Below are 17,692 nucleotides of genomic sequence, written 5' to 3'. Positions count from 1 at the left end.
ACTAGCACAGACCAGCAGCGTTAGCACCTCGTCCCGCTGTTAAATGGGCTGGAACCTGCCTAAAACTCCATCAACCCATCGTCCACAGGCACAGCGCAGCGCAGGGAGCGTGTGCGCCCGTGCTCCGCATCCCGACCGCTGCTCCGAGCCCCGGCCCCGCATCCCCAGCCCGAGCCCCGCATCCCCATCCCCAGGCCGAACTCCTCATCCCGAGCCCGAGCTCCGCATCCCCAGGCCGAGCCCGGTATCCCCAATCCCCAGGCCGAGCCCCGCATCCCCATCCCCACCCCGAACCCCGTATCCCAAGGCCGAGCCCCGCCCCGGCCCCTCCGCGCATCCCCCCGGGCCCGAGCCCCGCTCCGCCCGGCCCGCTCCGCCCGGCCCGCTCCGCCCGGCCCGCTCCGCCCGGCCCGCTCCGCCCGGCCCGCTCCGCCCGGCCCGCTCCGGCCGCGTCCCGCCCCGTTGCGCGGTGAGTGGCGGCCGGGGGCGGGGGGAGCCTGCGAGGCGCCGGGGGGCCAGGCAGCCCTGCCCTCCCCCGGTGGGACGGGCCGGCCGCCGAGGAGCCGGGCTTTCCGTGGGTTTGTTCTGTCACCCGTTTGGGGACAAAGTTTGGGAATAAAGGGAGGGTTTCCCCGCCTGATCCCGGAAGGGAAGGAGAGCTGCGAGGGAAAATGCGACCGCTTGCTCCGAGGAGTCTCGTTCCCTGCCTGCCGCGCCTCCAGCTCAGTTCCTTCTTGTGATGCTCTAGGGGGACGAGGCAGGGGCTCCCCACAGGCTGCTGGATGAGCTGCGGGGCTGCAGCCGTACGGAGGGAGTCTTCTCGCATCTCCGCAGACTAACTTCGGCTCTAACCACAGACGTCTGATTCTTCAGGTCCTGAAGGATGCGAATAACTTAGTGCTTCGTGTTCCGGTTCCCATCTGAGCGCTGCTGTCTCCCGGAGAAACAGCCTGAGGAACCGAGCTGGTGTCTGTCACGGTACTTTACAGCGACTTTGTGAGACTGCTGTGCAGCCTCCCTTTCTGCAAGGAGTTTCCAAATAGCATCTTTCATATCTGCTACGAGCTGATACGGGCTGCTCATATAAAAATGGTGGTCTGAGAGAGAGAGGGCACTGTAGGACCAGCATTTAATGCAGTGGGGTTTGGCAGGGGGTACCTTAATCGGGGCTTCTTGCACGGGTGACAACTCTTTTTTGACCAGGTTCACTCTTTTTTGCAGGGTAAAGCAAGCCTTGCAGATACTTGCTAGAGGGACCACCCCCCATTTTGCATCTTGCTGAGTGGACTATGGTGGCAGGAAGATGTTGGCTCGCAAGAGTATCATCCCTGAAGAGTATGTGCTGGCACGTATCGCTGCCGAGAACCTGCGCAAGCCGCGCATCCGCGACCGCCCGCGCAAAGCCCGCTTCATCGCCAAGAACGGCGCCTGCAACCTGGCCCACAAGAACATCCGCGAGCAGGGGCGATTCCTGCAGGACATCTTCACCACCCTGGTGGACCTGAAGTGGCGTCACACGCTGGTCATCTTTACCATGTCCTTCCTGTGCAGTTGGCTGCTCTTTGCCATGATGTGGTGGCTGGTGGCCTTTGCCCATGGCGACATGGACCCGAGCACAGAATACCCTTCGAACAGCACAAAGTGGACGCCGTGCGTGACGTGTGTCAGGTAAAGTAGAGTTTGGTGGGATGAAGGAAGGGCGGGGACAGAGCTGCCAGCTGTCCTGGTGTTGTTTGAAGTGCAGCTTTTGGTTTACATGAACTGTTGGGTTTGGTTGAGACAGTTGAAAAGTGCAGTGTTTTCCTCTAGATTGCGTAAATTCAGCAAGCCTCTCGGGCTTGGAAAATACTATACTGTAGATGTCTTTGATTCCTTACAGGATCTGAAAGAGAGGGAGACCTGCTGCTTTTCATGTGTCTCCACACTCTGTGGGTAACTCGATTGCCTGTCGAGATAAGAGCCTGCTGCAAGAGTGGGTATGTGTTATATGTATTGTAACGTTGTCTACGGCAGCGGGAGCATCCCCAGCGCCACGTCGGCCAGAGGCGCTCCCTCTGAGAGGCAGGGAACCAGCCCTGGGTGTCAGGCAGGGCACCAGTCAGAGGTACCAGGAAATGTGTCACTTAGGACAAAACTGAGTGTGTTTCAAGATGACTCCCCTGAGAGTGTTAAATATGTGGGGCTTCAAAATACCTTGGTGAAGCCATAGGCCTGCAGTTGGACAGAGGAACACTTTCCACACCGTGCATTTGTGTCAGACAGTGAAAGCTTAAGGGGTGACTGGATTAAATATCACCTGCTGAAGTGTCCCCAAAGCCATGACAATTGTCAGGGCACTGATAAACTGACACAAACGTACATGGAAGAGAAGACTGTGGATTAGAGGTGGAGTAAACTGTAAGATAACTTAAGGATCTCATCAATTAAATCTGCTTTTTTAACATTAGATTAAACATTAACATTTTTAGATAGAACCTGGTGGTTCTGTACCACCAGGCTGCCCCAGATCATCTGCCTCTATACATTGCAATTCTGTGAGGGTCTGGGTGCTGCAGGGTCCTCTGAGATATCACTGAATCCACTTCCCTTTTCTCCCTTTTCCCAGAAAGTTTTGAGGTACCTCAACAAGTCTGAAGGGCCGTTGTATCTGGCTCATGAGGTAGCAGAGATTTAATTCAGATTTAATTTAGCAAAAAAGCCAGTTTTTTTGCTAAATTGGGATTTTCCTAGGTAAAAGAAGAGGGGATTTTCCCAAGCTTCCCTTCACCAAGTTAGGGGGAATTGGAGCAGGGGTTGCTGTCTTGTTTTTTTTCTGATGTCTGGCCACAAGCAGTGTCCTCTGAAATGAGATGCCATGACCCAGCTTGCACCCGCAGGAGCATTACCCCTGGCGTTTCTGGGATCTGTGGGATCTGTCCAACCGGAATTAGTGAACAGCTACAACCCTGCAGCTCTCCAGGGTCAGCTGAGGGGACATCCCTGCGTGTGGCTGGTGGCTCCCTCGGCGTGGCTGCTGTGTCACCCTGCAGATCCCGAGCTGGGGGCCAAGGGCTTCATGCCACTGGGGCCAGGCACATCCACAGCCAGGACTCTGCCCCTGTTCCCTCTCTGTAGCTGCCTGTGGATCTTCCAGGATATCTGCTTGGAAACAAAATGAATGAATCAATAAAATTTCAGGTTTAGCCCGTGCCAAAGAGCACACGTCCCTCCCTCATGGGGTGTCCGGGCAACAGCTGCTCCAGTGCCCATGCCCAAGCCATGAGAAATCTCTTCCTTTCCTAGGGAAATCTGGCGACCACTTTGGTCAAAGTCATGAAGTAATGATGTGATTGCTGACATCTTTAAGAATGGCAAGTTTTTGGATGTAAAATACTTTTAGTATTGGAATGCCAAAATCATGACAAAAAAATTTTAGCCTATTTCCCTGAGGTTTAGGCCCACAGATATTTCAGGAGAGCTTCTTGGGTGGGTGCCATTACCTATTTACAGGAAAACCTGGCTTTGGAAATTTTAACCAGTGCCTAGAGCTTGCACAGCCCTTTCATTTTATGAAGTACTGCAGAAATTTCTAAGCCTCACATCTCTTTGCCACAGAAAGCAAACATTATCCAAAATGGAAAGCTGCTGCACAGCTGTGAGGGGAAGGACCTGGGAACAGTGTGATTTGCACTTTCTCTCTCCCATTTCATGTGGTTAAAATGCTTTCCAAACTTGCTCTTTCACTTACTTCCACTGTTTAAAAGATGGATTTTTTTTCTTTTTTTAAAAGAAGGATGTTGCTAAGGGAAGTCAGACTACTTACTGTACAGAGTTTTAAGCTAAATTAAGCTGACTGAAATTGAATCCAGAAGCTGCATTCTGCGTATAACTGAATATTCATGATTATAAGAAATCATTCCATGGATTCTATTAAGTAACTCCTTTGTCCCTGATTTCTTCAGAGTGAAATACAAAATAAACCCCCTCAATACAAAGGAATTTGTTAATGATTAAGAATAGAAAAGGCAAAATAAGAAAGTTATTTCAAAGATACCTGTGCAGAGACTGGCTGGTTTTCTTGAAGATGGACTTTCTTATTGCCCAGAAAATTATCCTTGATATTGCCTATGCTATTTAAATGTGTCTTTGATACCCCAGTGAAAATATGGCTAGAAAAGGAAAAAAATAATTTAAAAGCAGATTAATTGAAAAGCAAAGCAAAGCCAATGAAGTATTTAGACCCATCTTCATGGGCAGGATATATTTTCTTCTGGTATGGCCCTGTTAAGCATTGGATGCTTCAGATTTATTGGATTGCACTGGAGGGATGTATCTGGAAGGAATAAAGGAATAAATAAATATAAAAGGAAGTTAAGGACCCTGATATATACAGGGAATGTGACTTTGTGGCTACTATAAATAATGTACTTTGGGAAGTTTGTGGACAGTATTTGCTGATGTCCAGCACCATAGCATTTTAGGGTATTTCACTTAAACCCACACTTCTACATTCCACTTCTGTGTTGACATTTTCCAGCTGGTCTTGCCCTGGCAGTGAGCTGAACCCAAGCCCTGGGTCACAGCACTGTCCTGCTGCCAGGGTGTGCAGGGGGCACCTGGGGCCCACTGGCCTCTCTCTGCAGCCTCATCCTGCTCACTCACAAGGCGAGCAAGGGTTTGGGAAGTGTCAAAAATCTGGGAAAGCCCCTTTTCCCCCACCAGGAAATTCTGAGTCACGATTCAGGTAGAAAGAGTGAAGTGCTGCAGTTTTCCCTGTTTCCTTTCCCTGCACAGGCTGGTGGAAGGATCTCAGCATGCCAGCTGACTGCCCATGCTTGCCAAAACGACCTCTCTCCACCAAGGGCTTCGTGGGATGGAGAAGGTGGAAAGCCCAGCTGTTCCAGAGCTGTTCACTAAGCCGGTGGGCAGCTTGTGCTCCTGGACAGAGATTCCCTGAGCTGCTCAGGGTCACCCAGATGGTCTTGAGGAGCTCAGGCTCTGAGGTCTTCCCTGCCACCATTAGACACTACACCAAGCACACAGATCTGAGCCACCAAGCATGCAATGCTTTGGCTGGTGTTAACAGAAGGCTTATGTGTACTAGAGCCATACAAATATGTCCTTAAGTTTGTTTCTGGAAATACATGTTAACAGCTTCTCAGTGTGTGCTCCGTGTCCTGAGAGTTAACTGGGTGCAATCTTCCCCTACAGGTCTTTCACCTCCGCTTTCCTCTTCTCCATCGAAGTCCAGGTGACCATTGGCTTTGGGGGCAGGATGATGACCGAGGAGTGTCCCCTGGCCATCACAGTCCTGATCCTGCAGAACATTGTGGGGCTGATCATCAACGCCGTCATGCTGGGCTGCATCTTCATGAAGACGGCGCAGGCTCACCGTCGGGCCGAGACGCTGATCTTCAGCCGGCAGGCGGTCATCGCCGTCCGCAACGGCAAGCTCTGCTTCATGTTCCGCGTGGGGGACCTGAGGAAGAGCATGATCATCAGCGCCTCAGTGAGAATCCAGGTCGTGAGGAAGACCATGACCCCTGAAGGAGAAGTCATACCCATTCACCAGGTGGATATCCCTGTGGATAACCCCATCGAAAGCAACAACATTTTCCTGGTGGCTCCCTTGATCATTTGTCATGTCATTGATAAGCGGAGTCCTCTTTATGATATCTCTGCTTCCGACTTGGCGCTCCAGGACCTGGAGCTCATTGTGATACTGGAAGGGGTTGTAGAAACCACGGGCATCACAACACAGGCGAGAACCTCCTACGTGGCAGAGGAGATCCTGTGGGGTCACCGCTTTGTGCCCATTGTCACCGAGGAGGAAGGCGTGTACGCTGTCGACTACTCCAAGTTCGGCAACACCGTCAAAGTGGCTGCGCCGCGCTGCAGTGCCCGGGAGCTTGATGAGAAGCCCTCCATCCTCATCCAGACCCTGCAGAAGAGCGAGCTGTCCCACCAAAACTCCCTGAGGAAGCGCAACTCCATGAGGAGAAACAACTCCATTCGGAGGAGCAACTCCATGCGGAGAACCAACTCCTCGCTCATCGTGCCCAAAGTGCAGTTCATCACACCCGAGGGGAGCCAGAGTGCCTCAGAAACGTGATGCACAGCTTTGTGCTAGGGCACTGGGCTTCAGAAGGAGGAGGCACCTGTGGTGTTTTGCTTCAATTTCCTTTTACTTAAGAAAATAAGAACACAGTGCAGAAAAGAACCGTGCAAGTACTATTTATTCCATTACTTACCGAAAGCACCACCTAATGGCATTAGAAAACACCTTAGCACTTAGTGTATGAATTAATAAAAAATGACACATACACTAAAGAAAACACACTTCACTCATGTAATATAATGTGTATTTATACTTGTTTTTATGGCATGCTGATTTTTTTAATCGTATTTTTCCTATCAAGGGTCTCTTTCTTCTGCTGGCTGTCACAAAATGTGGGGCTTTCCTATGCAAGCGAGTGCTTCACAAAACTTCTATAGTCAACAGCTCCCACAGATTTTGTGCATGAGATTTGGATATTGATCTTTTTGTGTGAATTAGTTGTTCTCTTAAAGGGAGTAACTAAATTCCTCAAGGATTTCACTGGAGAAGAGCAACCATTTCATCTTTGGTTTCCCAGGCTTTTTCTTTTTTGTTGGTTTGTGGCAAGGGCATTTTGAGAGCAAATTCAGGTCAGGTGTTGTGACCTGTCCATCCCACAGGAAAGCTGGTGTCATTCCAGGCAGGAAAACCAGCAAAATGATGGGGTGCTGCTCTCCTTCTCAGGGTGAAATACTTGGCTGCAGGGCAACACACATCTTCGATTAGCTATAGGCCAAGCTGAGAAATCCCAGTCCTCCTGGCTGCCACTTGGGCATCTGTTTCACTGAAATTATGCAAGCTAGAAAAAGAAGATGGCTCTTTAACATTCTCATCATGACAGAAGACCAAATCTTGTTTTGCTCTCTCTGATAGATTCATACATGAAGGAAACACATGTATTTGTTTCACTTACTTTTCATAGGATTAAGTCTGCATCCTCCAGAAGAAGGGTATTTTTTGCCAGTGGGAACTCATGAATGAGAATGAGTGGGAAGCCTGCCAATAATATTAGAGATAGTATTTTCAAAATTACCTGAATGCTTTTCAGAAGGACTTGGATGCTGCTGCTGAATTCCTGAGTTTTTAGCAGTGCCTCACCTGTGTTTTTATATAATCTGGCATTGAGAATTGGTGGGAAGAAGCTTTCCTCTTCAAATTAAAATGGGCGTTTGTTACCTGGAGCCTTCCCAAAAAATGTCAACACACGTTTTTCTACAGGAATACATAAAAATAAGACAACTAATTCTGTCCCATTTGGTAGCCTAAATTGATGTGTGTTTTTTCTCATGTGAGTAAGCATAACTATGGACAAGTTCCTGTTCAAATGTCTTGCAGAAATTGTTTTATGTCTGTGGGTCGAGAGAAGTACTATCCTTGTTCTGACCCTCCAAGCCACTCAAACATTTAAATGTTTGCTTTTTTCTCTGTGGTGAAACAGTCAAAGCTGGATTCTCATTCTCTTTGAAGGAGCTCATCAGCAATTTTTGGATGGATGGTTTCAGGCTTCACGAGGTGTTGGATGGTGGCATGGAGGGGTATTGCTCTGAGGTGTGGATTCCCTGCATTTGGAACAGATGCTCTTCAGAACAAAAACTGACAAAATACTTCATCTGAAGCAGCAGAGGAAATTGAAGTTTCTGCTGAAATCATTCATTCCCTGGCCTGCCCATTAATGTTCTGGAAGGGTGGATGGTGAGCATCTGGAGAAATTAATCTGTCCCTTGTGTGTCCAAACTATGATCAGCTGCAGCTTCCAAGAAGAGTCAGAGTGAAGCACTGTATTACAATTTGTCTCTGTCCTCCATTTGCAGGACTGTGAACTTCTCTGAGGCTCTCTGTTGGACACATGGTTAAGTCAGATGCTGTGCAGAAGCAGGTTTTATACAAAATAATAATAAAAAGAGTTACAATAATCTCTTGGTTTGAAAGACAGGTGTCTGCCGTGGAAGGTGGGAAAAAGAATATGACTCCCTTCCCTCTGAATTATTACAACTTTCAAATTAAGGGGCTTTCAGACAAAGATATGTGAAAAGGAATGACAGTTCTTTACTAGTCTGTGTAGCAAGGCAAGCAAACAGCAGCAGCGACACGAGCAGCACCAGGAGCGCACCCGCAGCGGCTCGGCCATGGCGCTCTCCCCTTCGCTGCAGTTCCGGTCACGGCCAGCGGGGGCGCTGCTGGCTCCCGGCCGGGCAGGGCGGGGGCGCTGATTCCTGCAGGGGGCGCTGTGCGCGAGCTCGGCCGCGTCTCCCTCACACGCTAATGGCGGTGGTGGGCCTGGGTGGTGAGAATGGGCCTCAGCAGAGACCGGGGGGCAGCGGCTGGGACAGCAGGGGTGAGCAGACACCAGAGCAGCCAAGGAAATGTATCAGAAACTCCCCAGCTGTAGCAGGTGTCATGGCAGGCAGGGGTGCTGGGTTAGAGTGTAGAGGAGAAAGCAGTGAGACTGGGCAGTGGCTGCCAGGCTCCTCCTGTAGCAGCTGAGGCATGCAGCCGGGAAAGGGAGGAGGGCTGGGGTCCTGGGTTTCTCCCCTGAGGCACCCAAATAGATGGTAAGGGTCCCTTCCAGTCAGATTGGGTGTTAGTAATGTCCCCGTCCAACAACTGCTCTTATGAGCAAAGGCTCATCCACAGTAGGAGATGCAATGGAAGGACAAAAGCTCCATTGTGGCAGCGAATCCTCTGGGGAGCGACTGCAGACTGGCTGTGCCTGCTCCCATGCTAAGGGCAAGAGGAGCCCAGCCCAGCCCAGCCCTCACCACCCGGCCAAAATCCCATGGCATCTTTGCTCTTCCAAAGAGAAAACCTCCCAGGTAAGAGAGTAGCCAGCTGCATGCTTCCCCCACCTTTTTGCCTCTCTTAAGTACGGCTTTTTATTGTCTCTTAGCCACAGATGGGACAAAATTCCATAAGAGAAAGAAACAAAAGGAAAAATCTTAACCTCCAACAAATAATGATTTCTTCCATCTCTGATTTTTCCCTATTCCTCTCCTTCTTGTCCCTTTGTATTCTTCATTCATTCTTCTATACTCCTGGTCTTTCCTGTATCCCAGCCTTTTCCATGGTTCCTTTGAATAATAATTTTATGTTACCTGTATTACCTCATTATTCTCTCAGTATTTCAAATGAGCTTTTTTTTTTTCCCCCAGAACCATTTTCTCATTTTCTCCTTCCAAATTTTGTTTCATCTTTATGGCTCTCTCTGCTTCACACCTTATACACTCTGTTTCTTGGAACACTACTGCAGGGATATTGGTATTTTGAGGTAACACTAAGACTCCTCGGTCATATGCCAGGATGCTGAACAGATAAACAAGGCAGAGCATTGTGCCATGAATGTAATGTTCATATGTGCTGTGCTCCTCCTACGTGCAGAAAATCCTTTCGTGCAAAGCCCCTTTCTTGAGCAAGATTTGCAGTCCTGGAAGAGGTCAGGGACAGAGGCAGCCAGTGGTGGAGAGCAGGAGAGGGGTCCTTGGCCTAGGAGCTGCTTCTCTGACTGAAAGGACAGATTTCAGACCCAGCTTTGCAATATCATTGCATGTCCTTTCAGACCCAGCTTTGCCTGCTGAGAGGGCATCAGCTGGCAGCAGCACAGCTCAATATGTTTAATTATTTATTCTCCCTGGGAACTTTATCAGAAAGGGGTTATATTTTAAATTTGAAGCCTTCTGTTTGCAATACAGCCTGACAAGTTAAGGATGATGGCGATATTTCTACCAAACAGTGCTGACAGTTCATGTTAGCAGTTAACTGTCCATCTCATTGATAATAATTTAGTAAATTAGATTAAATAAGGTATTAACATCATCCCTTCACATTTATTTGTGTCCCTACCATTCCTATCCCTCTGCAGCATGGTGTAACTAGAACTGCATACTTGACACGACTTATTCTGTGGATTTAATATGCTTTGGCTCTTTATGCAGCAAAAATTTTTTAAGCTCAGAAAAGTAATTATAAAGTCCTTCCAGGACAGGCATAATGTCTGGGATTACACTTTATTTCTTCTTCCTAGCTCTCACCTAAGGAGCTTTTCTGTTTTAAACAGAAATGGCAGTGAGAGCCTTTGTGCTCATTTGGGACACCCAGAAGATTCAGAGTTACTGTGGTGGGGACAGAGCAAACAAACACAGGCAGTGCTTACAGGGGATATAAAGGTTAATGCTCCAGGGTTGAAGCCAAGATCTGAGTGATAGGATTTGGAGGAAACTTTCCCTGTTGGCAGCTGATTCTGTGGCTGTCACCTTCAGCACTTCTTGCGCTCTCTTTTTGCAGAATCTGGTGCAAGCCAGGGACAGAAGCTGGAGCTTGGCGCTGGCAAGGCCCTGCTGCAAGGCACACCTTGAACCTCTCTGCTACCCCTGGCATCACTCTGGCCTTGTAAAACAGTTCTGGCCCTGTAAAACAGTTCTGCCCCTTGAGCATGTCTTCATGAGCACGTTGTCCCACAGCGATCTGCCCTGGCCAGTACAAGTGCCTGGTTCTTTCCACAGAAGGGCTCCCCTTCCTTCTGGGCCTTCTGGGGTACTCAGGACCTTGTAAAGTGAGAGCCAGAGGAACATTCAGATTTAGTTAACATCTCATGTGTGCCATGGCCCTTTGCCCTAAAGCCATGTGTCACCCCAGGCCAAAGGGTCATTTCAGAGGTTTTGCCTCGCAGCCATTGTGAATGAATTTCATAGAAGTCTGAGCCTTTATCTACACTTTATAAAGTTCAGGAATTGTGCTTTTACTTTGCAATCTGGATAACAGCATGGACACACTATTTTTTCTGATTGAAAATAAAAAAGATGGTTAATTCTCCACATCCTTTTTTTCATCACAAACTAGAGACTGAGGACATTTTGTGAAACCAGTTTCCAAGCACTCCAGTGGTTATTATTAGCAAATGTTTTTTTGATGCAATCTGCAAAAGTAGTTAGTTCAAGACCAGAAAGGAGCTTTGACAGGAGAAAAACCATTCGATATATGATGAAAGGAACAAAGCTCTCATTATTTTCACAAAATATAATCTCAGCTGGGCCTGGTGTTTTCAAAACACTGGGGGGGGGGGGGTGTTGCTTGAATAGCCAGGTGAGAGTTAACATTTTTCCCCCACATGCTTATATTAAAATATTTTTCCCTATATTTGTGTTTACATGACATCCAGACTAATCGAAGATGATAGACAGGAATTTTCTAATGCTTCTCCTATTAACAAGCCTGTCTCCCTGAATTGTGTTTTCTATTTTCCCTTAAGAATTCTTTGAACATAAAAAAAAAAAAAAAAGAAAAAAAAGAAAGAGATTTCTCATGTGATAACTGGACAGTAAAGATAAAATATGTTCCCATATTCCCTTATTGGATGCTGAAGAGAAATTTAGCCTGCAGAGACAAGATCAGTGCTGTCCAAGAGAACCAGCCACTGGGATTGAGGCACTCACAGTCAGGACCCACCACCAAGGGCATGGATTAAAAGAAATATTTAAAAATAGTAAGTGTTTTTATATATAAAAGTAAGAGTCCTGGCTGAGGACTCTCAGAACACTGATGAGCTATTAGCTAGCAGTGAAGGGAATGTTCATCAAGACACACTTCAATGCAAGGAAGACAAAAAATGTCCATTCAAGGAAAATATAGTCCATACTTTAGTTATTGCTACCAATTATTTGAACATTTAGGTTATTTAAAATTCAAAGAGGCAATAAAATCATGTTGGATTCCCTCTTCACCTTTAACAGAAGTTTCACACCTGTTTTTTGTACCCTGAGGAAGAGTTATCTATCTGAAGACATCACTCCCAGCACAAACATGCTGCAGTTTTCTGGAGGATGCTTGTTACTGTCTGCACACTTTTCTGGGCCCAGTGTGGGAGTAGCTGTGTATGATGTCATGGCCTGTATTGCTCAGTATGTCAGATGGGATGATCTAATGGTCCCTGCTGCACTCCAGATTTATGGATAGAGAGAGTTTAATGAATTTTGGTCAAAAGAAAGCTTTCCTCTGAGTCTTAAATTAATCTCCCACAGAGGAAACAAACAAACATGGGGGAACAGAAACCCCAGCAGAGTTAGGCAGCCCCAAATGGTTGTTTTAATTTGACCAGTGCATTTCAGTGCTAATTGTGGATTCTTCAAACAGCATTTGCAAATGTCCCTGGGGACAATTTGTAAAAATTAGGGTATCTCATTGTTACAGGAGTTTACTTGGATTCCTGCTGTTGTTAAATTTTGGCTTAGTAGCAAGGCTGAGAAAACCAGCTTCTGTGTGGGCCAAAGTGAAATTATATTTCTTGATTTTATGGTCTGAGGTCTATTACAAAGACCATAAATCTGAGGAATGGCACTGGAGTGACTGCAAAAGGGTATTGTGGTTTGGGGCTCAGCATCCTCCTCATCCAGGGAACATCACTGCTTTCCTCAAGTGCTTTTTTTTTCTTTTGTAACCAGAATAGCCATGAAAATTGATTGCATCCTCCCGTGGCCCAGCCTTGTTGTCCTTCAGGGTGTATTTTTTGATGGTAGGTCTTTCATTCTGGGTCATCTGGTTGGTCTGTCAGAAAGGGGCTGCTTCTGCTGACTGTCACGGTTTCCAAATGCAGTCAAGGGCAGGACATGAAGCAAAACTGAAGGGTTGTGACACACACTGAGAGAAACTCTGCTGACTTTGAGTGAGAGCAAGTGACAATTGTTTTCCCCTTGGGTGGTCAGCTTTTCGTCTCACAGCTTTTCAAAAATATATCAAGTACTAATAAATGTTGTCTGCTTAGCCTTAGCTGGTGTTTTAAATCATATTATAAACAGATACTATTCTTGGCTGATCAGATTAAATTGTTTGGCGTGTGCTATTTTTTCCATATACAAAATCTCACTACATTCTTTAAATATTTTGTGTTAAATTAAGAGAGTAATAAAATTTCTTGACTGAAGCTTTCCTTATAGTCAGCTCCTTTACACTGTCAACATCCACATGAAAAATGGAATACAAGACTGAATGTGCTCCATAAAATATTAAATTTAACCTAATTTTAAAGATATGAATATCCTCCAGTTTGTAGGATCAGCAAGTATGGTGTTACCAGTCATGGGTGTTTTCCTTAAGGGACAATAATCTGTTCAAATATCAATTCAATACTCTGGTTAAAGATAAAAAGCAGCATAATTCTGCCATATCAATTATGAGAGGAAAGGCACAAAACCAGAGAAATAAGAAGTTCAGAAAACTGAAATAAAAATTTCTTGACCATGTACTGAATGGTAGGTGGAACAGTCTTAAAAACAGAGGTGCCAGAGACTTTGCAGGTGGCAATGTTTAATCTGAAATCATGCACAAGACACGTACAAGCACGATAATTTAGCATGGAAACACGCAATCAATCATATCTTTGTCATTTCAGATGCCAACATCTGAGCACTTGCTCACTGAGAGGCTCTTAGTGGTGCCCACAAAACAGAAATATCATTTTAAGTAGGCAGTCACACCTTGCACAGTGTTTGCAATCCACAGCCAGCAAGTGGTGATAACTGCTTAGTCTTTCCAAAACCATGCGTCTGTGTACATCAACACATTCTTTCCTATTCCACTTCAAACACAGAACTATTAATTCCTAAGTAAAATCCTTCAACTTAAGTTCTCCTTGGGCACATTATCAAATCAAAGGAGAAAAACTTGTTTACCTGTACATATATATATGTACCTTTATATATATATATATGTATGTGTATATATACACACACACACACACACACACACACACACACACACATATATTTAAAGAAGCACTGCCAGATTTGACAGTAGGGATTCTCCAAGTTATTTTTACTTTGGTTTTCCAGCCAAAAGATTCCATTATATATTTATAGAATGAATCCTCATTCTCAGAGACTCCATTGTGCTTTAGGGAGAAAAGACCCTCACTAAGATGGACTTCTCTCCCACCCTGGGCCTCAGCTAACTACACTGACATCTGAGCAAAACTCCCAGCTCCATCTCTTCTGGCAGACATTAAGGAAGGTCCAACACAGCAGAAAATGCATTTTTTTTTGTTTGGGAGAGCAGGCTCAGAAGTGGGAATTTTCATCCTTATTAGGTCAACCTAGCAGTGATTAATGTGACATGATGTCACAGGAGGAGCTCTGGTTGTGAGAGTTTGTTTGTAACTCTTTCCAATGTGTTGGTTTAGATTTCTGTCAAGTGTCTCAGTGAGTTTCTCATGGTCACTTTCCTCTTGGCAATTTTCAACTTGACTTGCATTTGCATGCAGTGGTGGAGAAAGGCTGGGAGCACTTACCCCCATTAGGATTTCTGGGCATTTCATATGGGTACTTTGGGAATGTCATTTGGAATATGACACTGGGGAAATAAACTGCAGAGGAAGAATGTGTGCATGTACAAATATGTGTGCAAATACACATTCAAAGTTTGTTGATGTTTTGTTCCTGCTGTGAAAAGGGGAGAGGTTTGCTTACTAGCAGCAGGTTCCAGAACTCCCTTTGAAAAACCTGCCCACAATAATTTGGTACCTGAAATCATCGAGAGGCTGTGGCATTTCAGCTTGGTAAAATTGTCACAAACACAGACCCATCAGCACCATGCACACAGAAGAGGGCAAAAATATCTTTCAAGGGGTGAAATGTTCATTAACAAAGATTCAAAGAGCTTGCCAAATGGTTTCCCTCAGAGATGTGAGCTTTTAAAGGGTAGCACTCACTCTCAGTGCCCATTTATGTCCCTGGGGAGCTCCCCAGCCATGGATGAGGCCGCAGGGGAGCTGCACATGTCGTGCAGGACATGGAATTTGGTGATGGAAATCAGCAGCCAGCAGAGAGCTACGTGCAGCCCCTTCACCAGGCAGGGACACAGCTGGGTCACAGCCTGACCATGCGAGCTCCCAGCAGCAGCAGCAGCAGTGAGGATCAGCCCCAATCCCCCCACTGCTCTCCAAAGCACATGTGCCTGATGTGCCCCCAGGGAAAGCTTGCTCCCAGCTGCTAGAGCACAGTTCAAGGGGCTGTCAAAGGCGAACCAGATTCCTGCTTCCATTCCCTGGCTTTTGCTTTTCCTCCTACTAAGCCGCTGATTATGCCATGTGAGGGTCTTGCTCATGCTCTGAGCACTGACAACGTGGATTCTCTGTGGTCAACAGAGGAGTGTGAGTGCTGAAACAATGGCTGGGCCACTCCAGTGAACCAGCTCAACAAAGGGCTGCTGGGCAAAAGGAAGAATAGAACCCAGGAATGGTAGGAGAAGCCATCTCCAGCACACATGGAGTATTATAATGAGACAATGACCAGGCAAGATGGAAAACAGGGATATCAGATACAGCAGGCTTGAAGAAATTTGTCATCCAAGAGAAGAGAATACAGCTCCTCTAGGGAACCAGGCTAATGTGGGAATGCTCTGAAGAAGTCAAGGGACAGACAGTTTTTAAGGAAAGCAGAAGAGAATGTCAGTTGGTCACAGTTTTAAAAACATTTCTTAGTAATGTACTATTCTTTCTGGTGAAGTAAATGTGGTTTTGGTTTATTTCAGATCAAAGGCTTCTGAAGGGGAGGTCTTCAAGTACTGGATTCCAGTTGTTGTTTTGAGAATCACTTGCTAAGACATAGGTACCTAAGAAATTGTGAATTGTAGAGTTCTGCCTGCTAATATGAGTAAAGAGAACAAAATTAAAACACTCAGGATGCTGTTACCTACTGAGATAAAAAGTGTTCAAGGCCAGGCTGGATGGGAATGTCAGCAACCTGGTCTAGTGGAAGGTGTCCCTGCCCATGGCAGGGAGATGGAACTGGATGAGCTTTGAGGTCCCTTCTAACCCAAAGCACTCTGTGATTCTGTAAAACACCTGAGGAGCTCTGAAATCCTAAACAGTTCAGCCATCCCTACACACTTGTGTGAATTCTCCAAACTGGGAGAATTCTACAGTTAAGGATCCTACAGTTAAATATCTACTTAAAGAGTCCAGGCAGGAGGAGCGTTCAAAGGGAAAGTGGCAGGATCTCCAGAGCAAAAATCTGTCTAGCAGGGGAGTTTTCCTAATCCTGAAGCAGCTCTTCCCAGGCAGCGTGGGTGTGTGCCTCCAGCCCGAGGGAGATCTTTAATCCTAAACTTCTATACAAACACAAATATCTTTGTTTGGACATTTCAGTGCAACCTCTGATGGAAAAGGAAACAGCAGTAAGGCTCTAGTTACCCTTTCCATATAGCAGCTGGCTACTTTTGTTCCATAGGTTTTCTGGCTAAAAAAAAAAAGGAGAAGAAGATTATGTAGAAATGGAACCTCAATAAAGAAAAAAAGATACATCAGTAATCGAGTAAGAAAACAAGATTTGGTTTTCCCTAACATAATATCTCACAGTTCAGTACTGGTTTTGAGAGAATGGGCTCCTTTTGGATACAGAACTCCAGACACTGCAGGATAGACTGGTGCTGTTTGAAATGCCAGATCCAAACACTATACAATTAAAATAAATTTAAGTAGACTGTTTGGATTACTTGTGTGCATTTATTAGATCTGTCCTGCCTTCAAAGTGCCTTCCAAATGCTGTGAATGTGAGCAGATCCTGTCTGAAAACACTATCAGGTGCAAAGAAGGCATTCAGGTTAGCTACATTTGTTTGACATAATCTGAGCATAATCTGAATCTGGTGTTTTGTGGAGGATTTCAGGTTTTCCAGATGCAACCTCATCATATTTTATAACCTTTATTCACACTAACTCTGCTATATTTCCAGAAGATAGAACAAATTTTTTAATTTTATAAACAGGGTTTGTTTCTGGCTCAAAAACATAAAAAGTACACCCTAGTTTGCATTCAAGTATGTTGGTCCCAAATTTGCTGTGGGAAAATGTATGAGGGCAGGGAGGGGCAATGGCCCACCACTGACCAGGGATTTCTGAGCTTGCTGTGCTACCTGCCACCAAAACATGGCCAAAGTAACAGAGCCCAGCTCAGTCTGGCTCAGAAAAGCTCTGGGAGGACAACCCCCTGCATGTCACAAACCAGTTTAGCCTTAAGCCTTACAACTGCATAATTACATGTACTTCTTGTAGCCAGGGAAAGAAAAATGACTTATCTCATCCGAGCAAAGGTCCAGTAGTCACTTGAGAAACAAAATGTCAAGCAAGAAGAATCTCCAGGGTACTGAGCATTCCCAGAGGAAGCGAGGGACACGTTTCTTCTCAGGAGATTTTCCCACTGTTGGAAAGCCAGGCCGTCATGCAGTTTACATAACAACAACAAAAAAAAGAACAGATTCCAGCAGTAACAGATCAATTGTGCTGGTTTGGCGTGTGATTGTTTGGATTTGGGTTTTTTCCTACTTCATAAATCTGTAATTAAATATCCACAAACAGTATTTTATATCGTTTTCTTGGTGGCACAGCTTTCCCTTTGCCATTTGAAATAGAAGAGCCAGGACTGCAATGCAAAATCTCACTGGTATTGAAACCAGACCACAGTGCACACATCCCCTTCTGACATACATTGCTGTACCATATGAGAGGAGTTGGAAAACATGATAAGGATGTCATAAGTTAATTTACAGGAATTGGTTTTCTGCTGAATTCTCCCATGGAACATGTCCCAGAGTACAGGAAAGGGAGGCTCTGTCTAGTCCCTCATGCATCAGTCAA

The 17,692-nt window shown here is 45.9% G+C and overlaps 1 protein-coding gene across 1 annotated transcript; it reads left to right on the top strand.

The window, feature by feature from the left end:
* The first annotated feature begins 666 nt into the window (after nucleotides 1–666).
* KCNJ8 (potassium inwardly rectifying channel subfamily J member 8) lies at nucleotides 667–7,989 on the top strand. Its single transcript, XM_058804917.1, has 3 exons — nucleotides 667–978; nucleotides 1,222–1,668; nucleotides 5,191–7,989. The coding sequence occupies exons 2-3, from the start codon at nucleotides 1,304–1,306 to the stop codon at nucleotides 6,089–6,091; spliced, it is 1,266 nt and encodes a 421-aa protein (XP_058660900.1). The 5' UTR covers nucleotides 667–978; nucleotides 1,222–1,303; the 3' UTR covers nucleotides 6,092–7,989.
* The last annotated feature ends 9,703 nt before the right edge of the window (nucleotides 7,990–17,692 follow it).

This window comes from Ammospiza caudacuta, chromosome 5 (assembly GCF_027887145.1).
Source record: "Ammospiza caudacuta isolate bAmmCau1 chromosome 5, bAmmCau1.pri, whole genome shotgun sequence".
NCBI classification, from domain to species: domain Eukaryota; kingdom Metazoa; phylum Chordata; class Aves; order Passeriformes; family Passerellidae; genus Ammospiza; species Ammospiza caudacuta.
Note: the sequence above shows the minus strand (reverse complement) of the source record. Positions and strands in the feature narration are given on the sequence as shown.

Bases quoted from the DNA above. Each gene is read 5' to 3' on its own strand.
- KCNJ8 (XM_058804917.1), top strand. From the start codon at position 1,304: ATGTTGGCTCGCAAGAGTATCATCCCTGAAGAGTATGTGCTGGCACGT. The intron at 1,669-5,190 runs GTAAAGTAGAGT...CTTCCCCTACAG, and splicing joins CCGTGCGTGACGTGTGTCAG to GTCTTTCACCTCCGCTTTCC.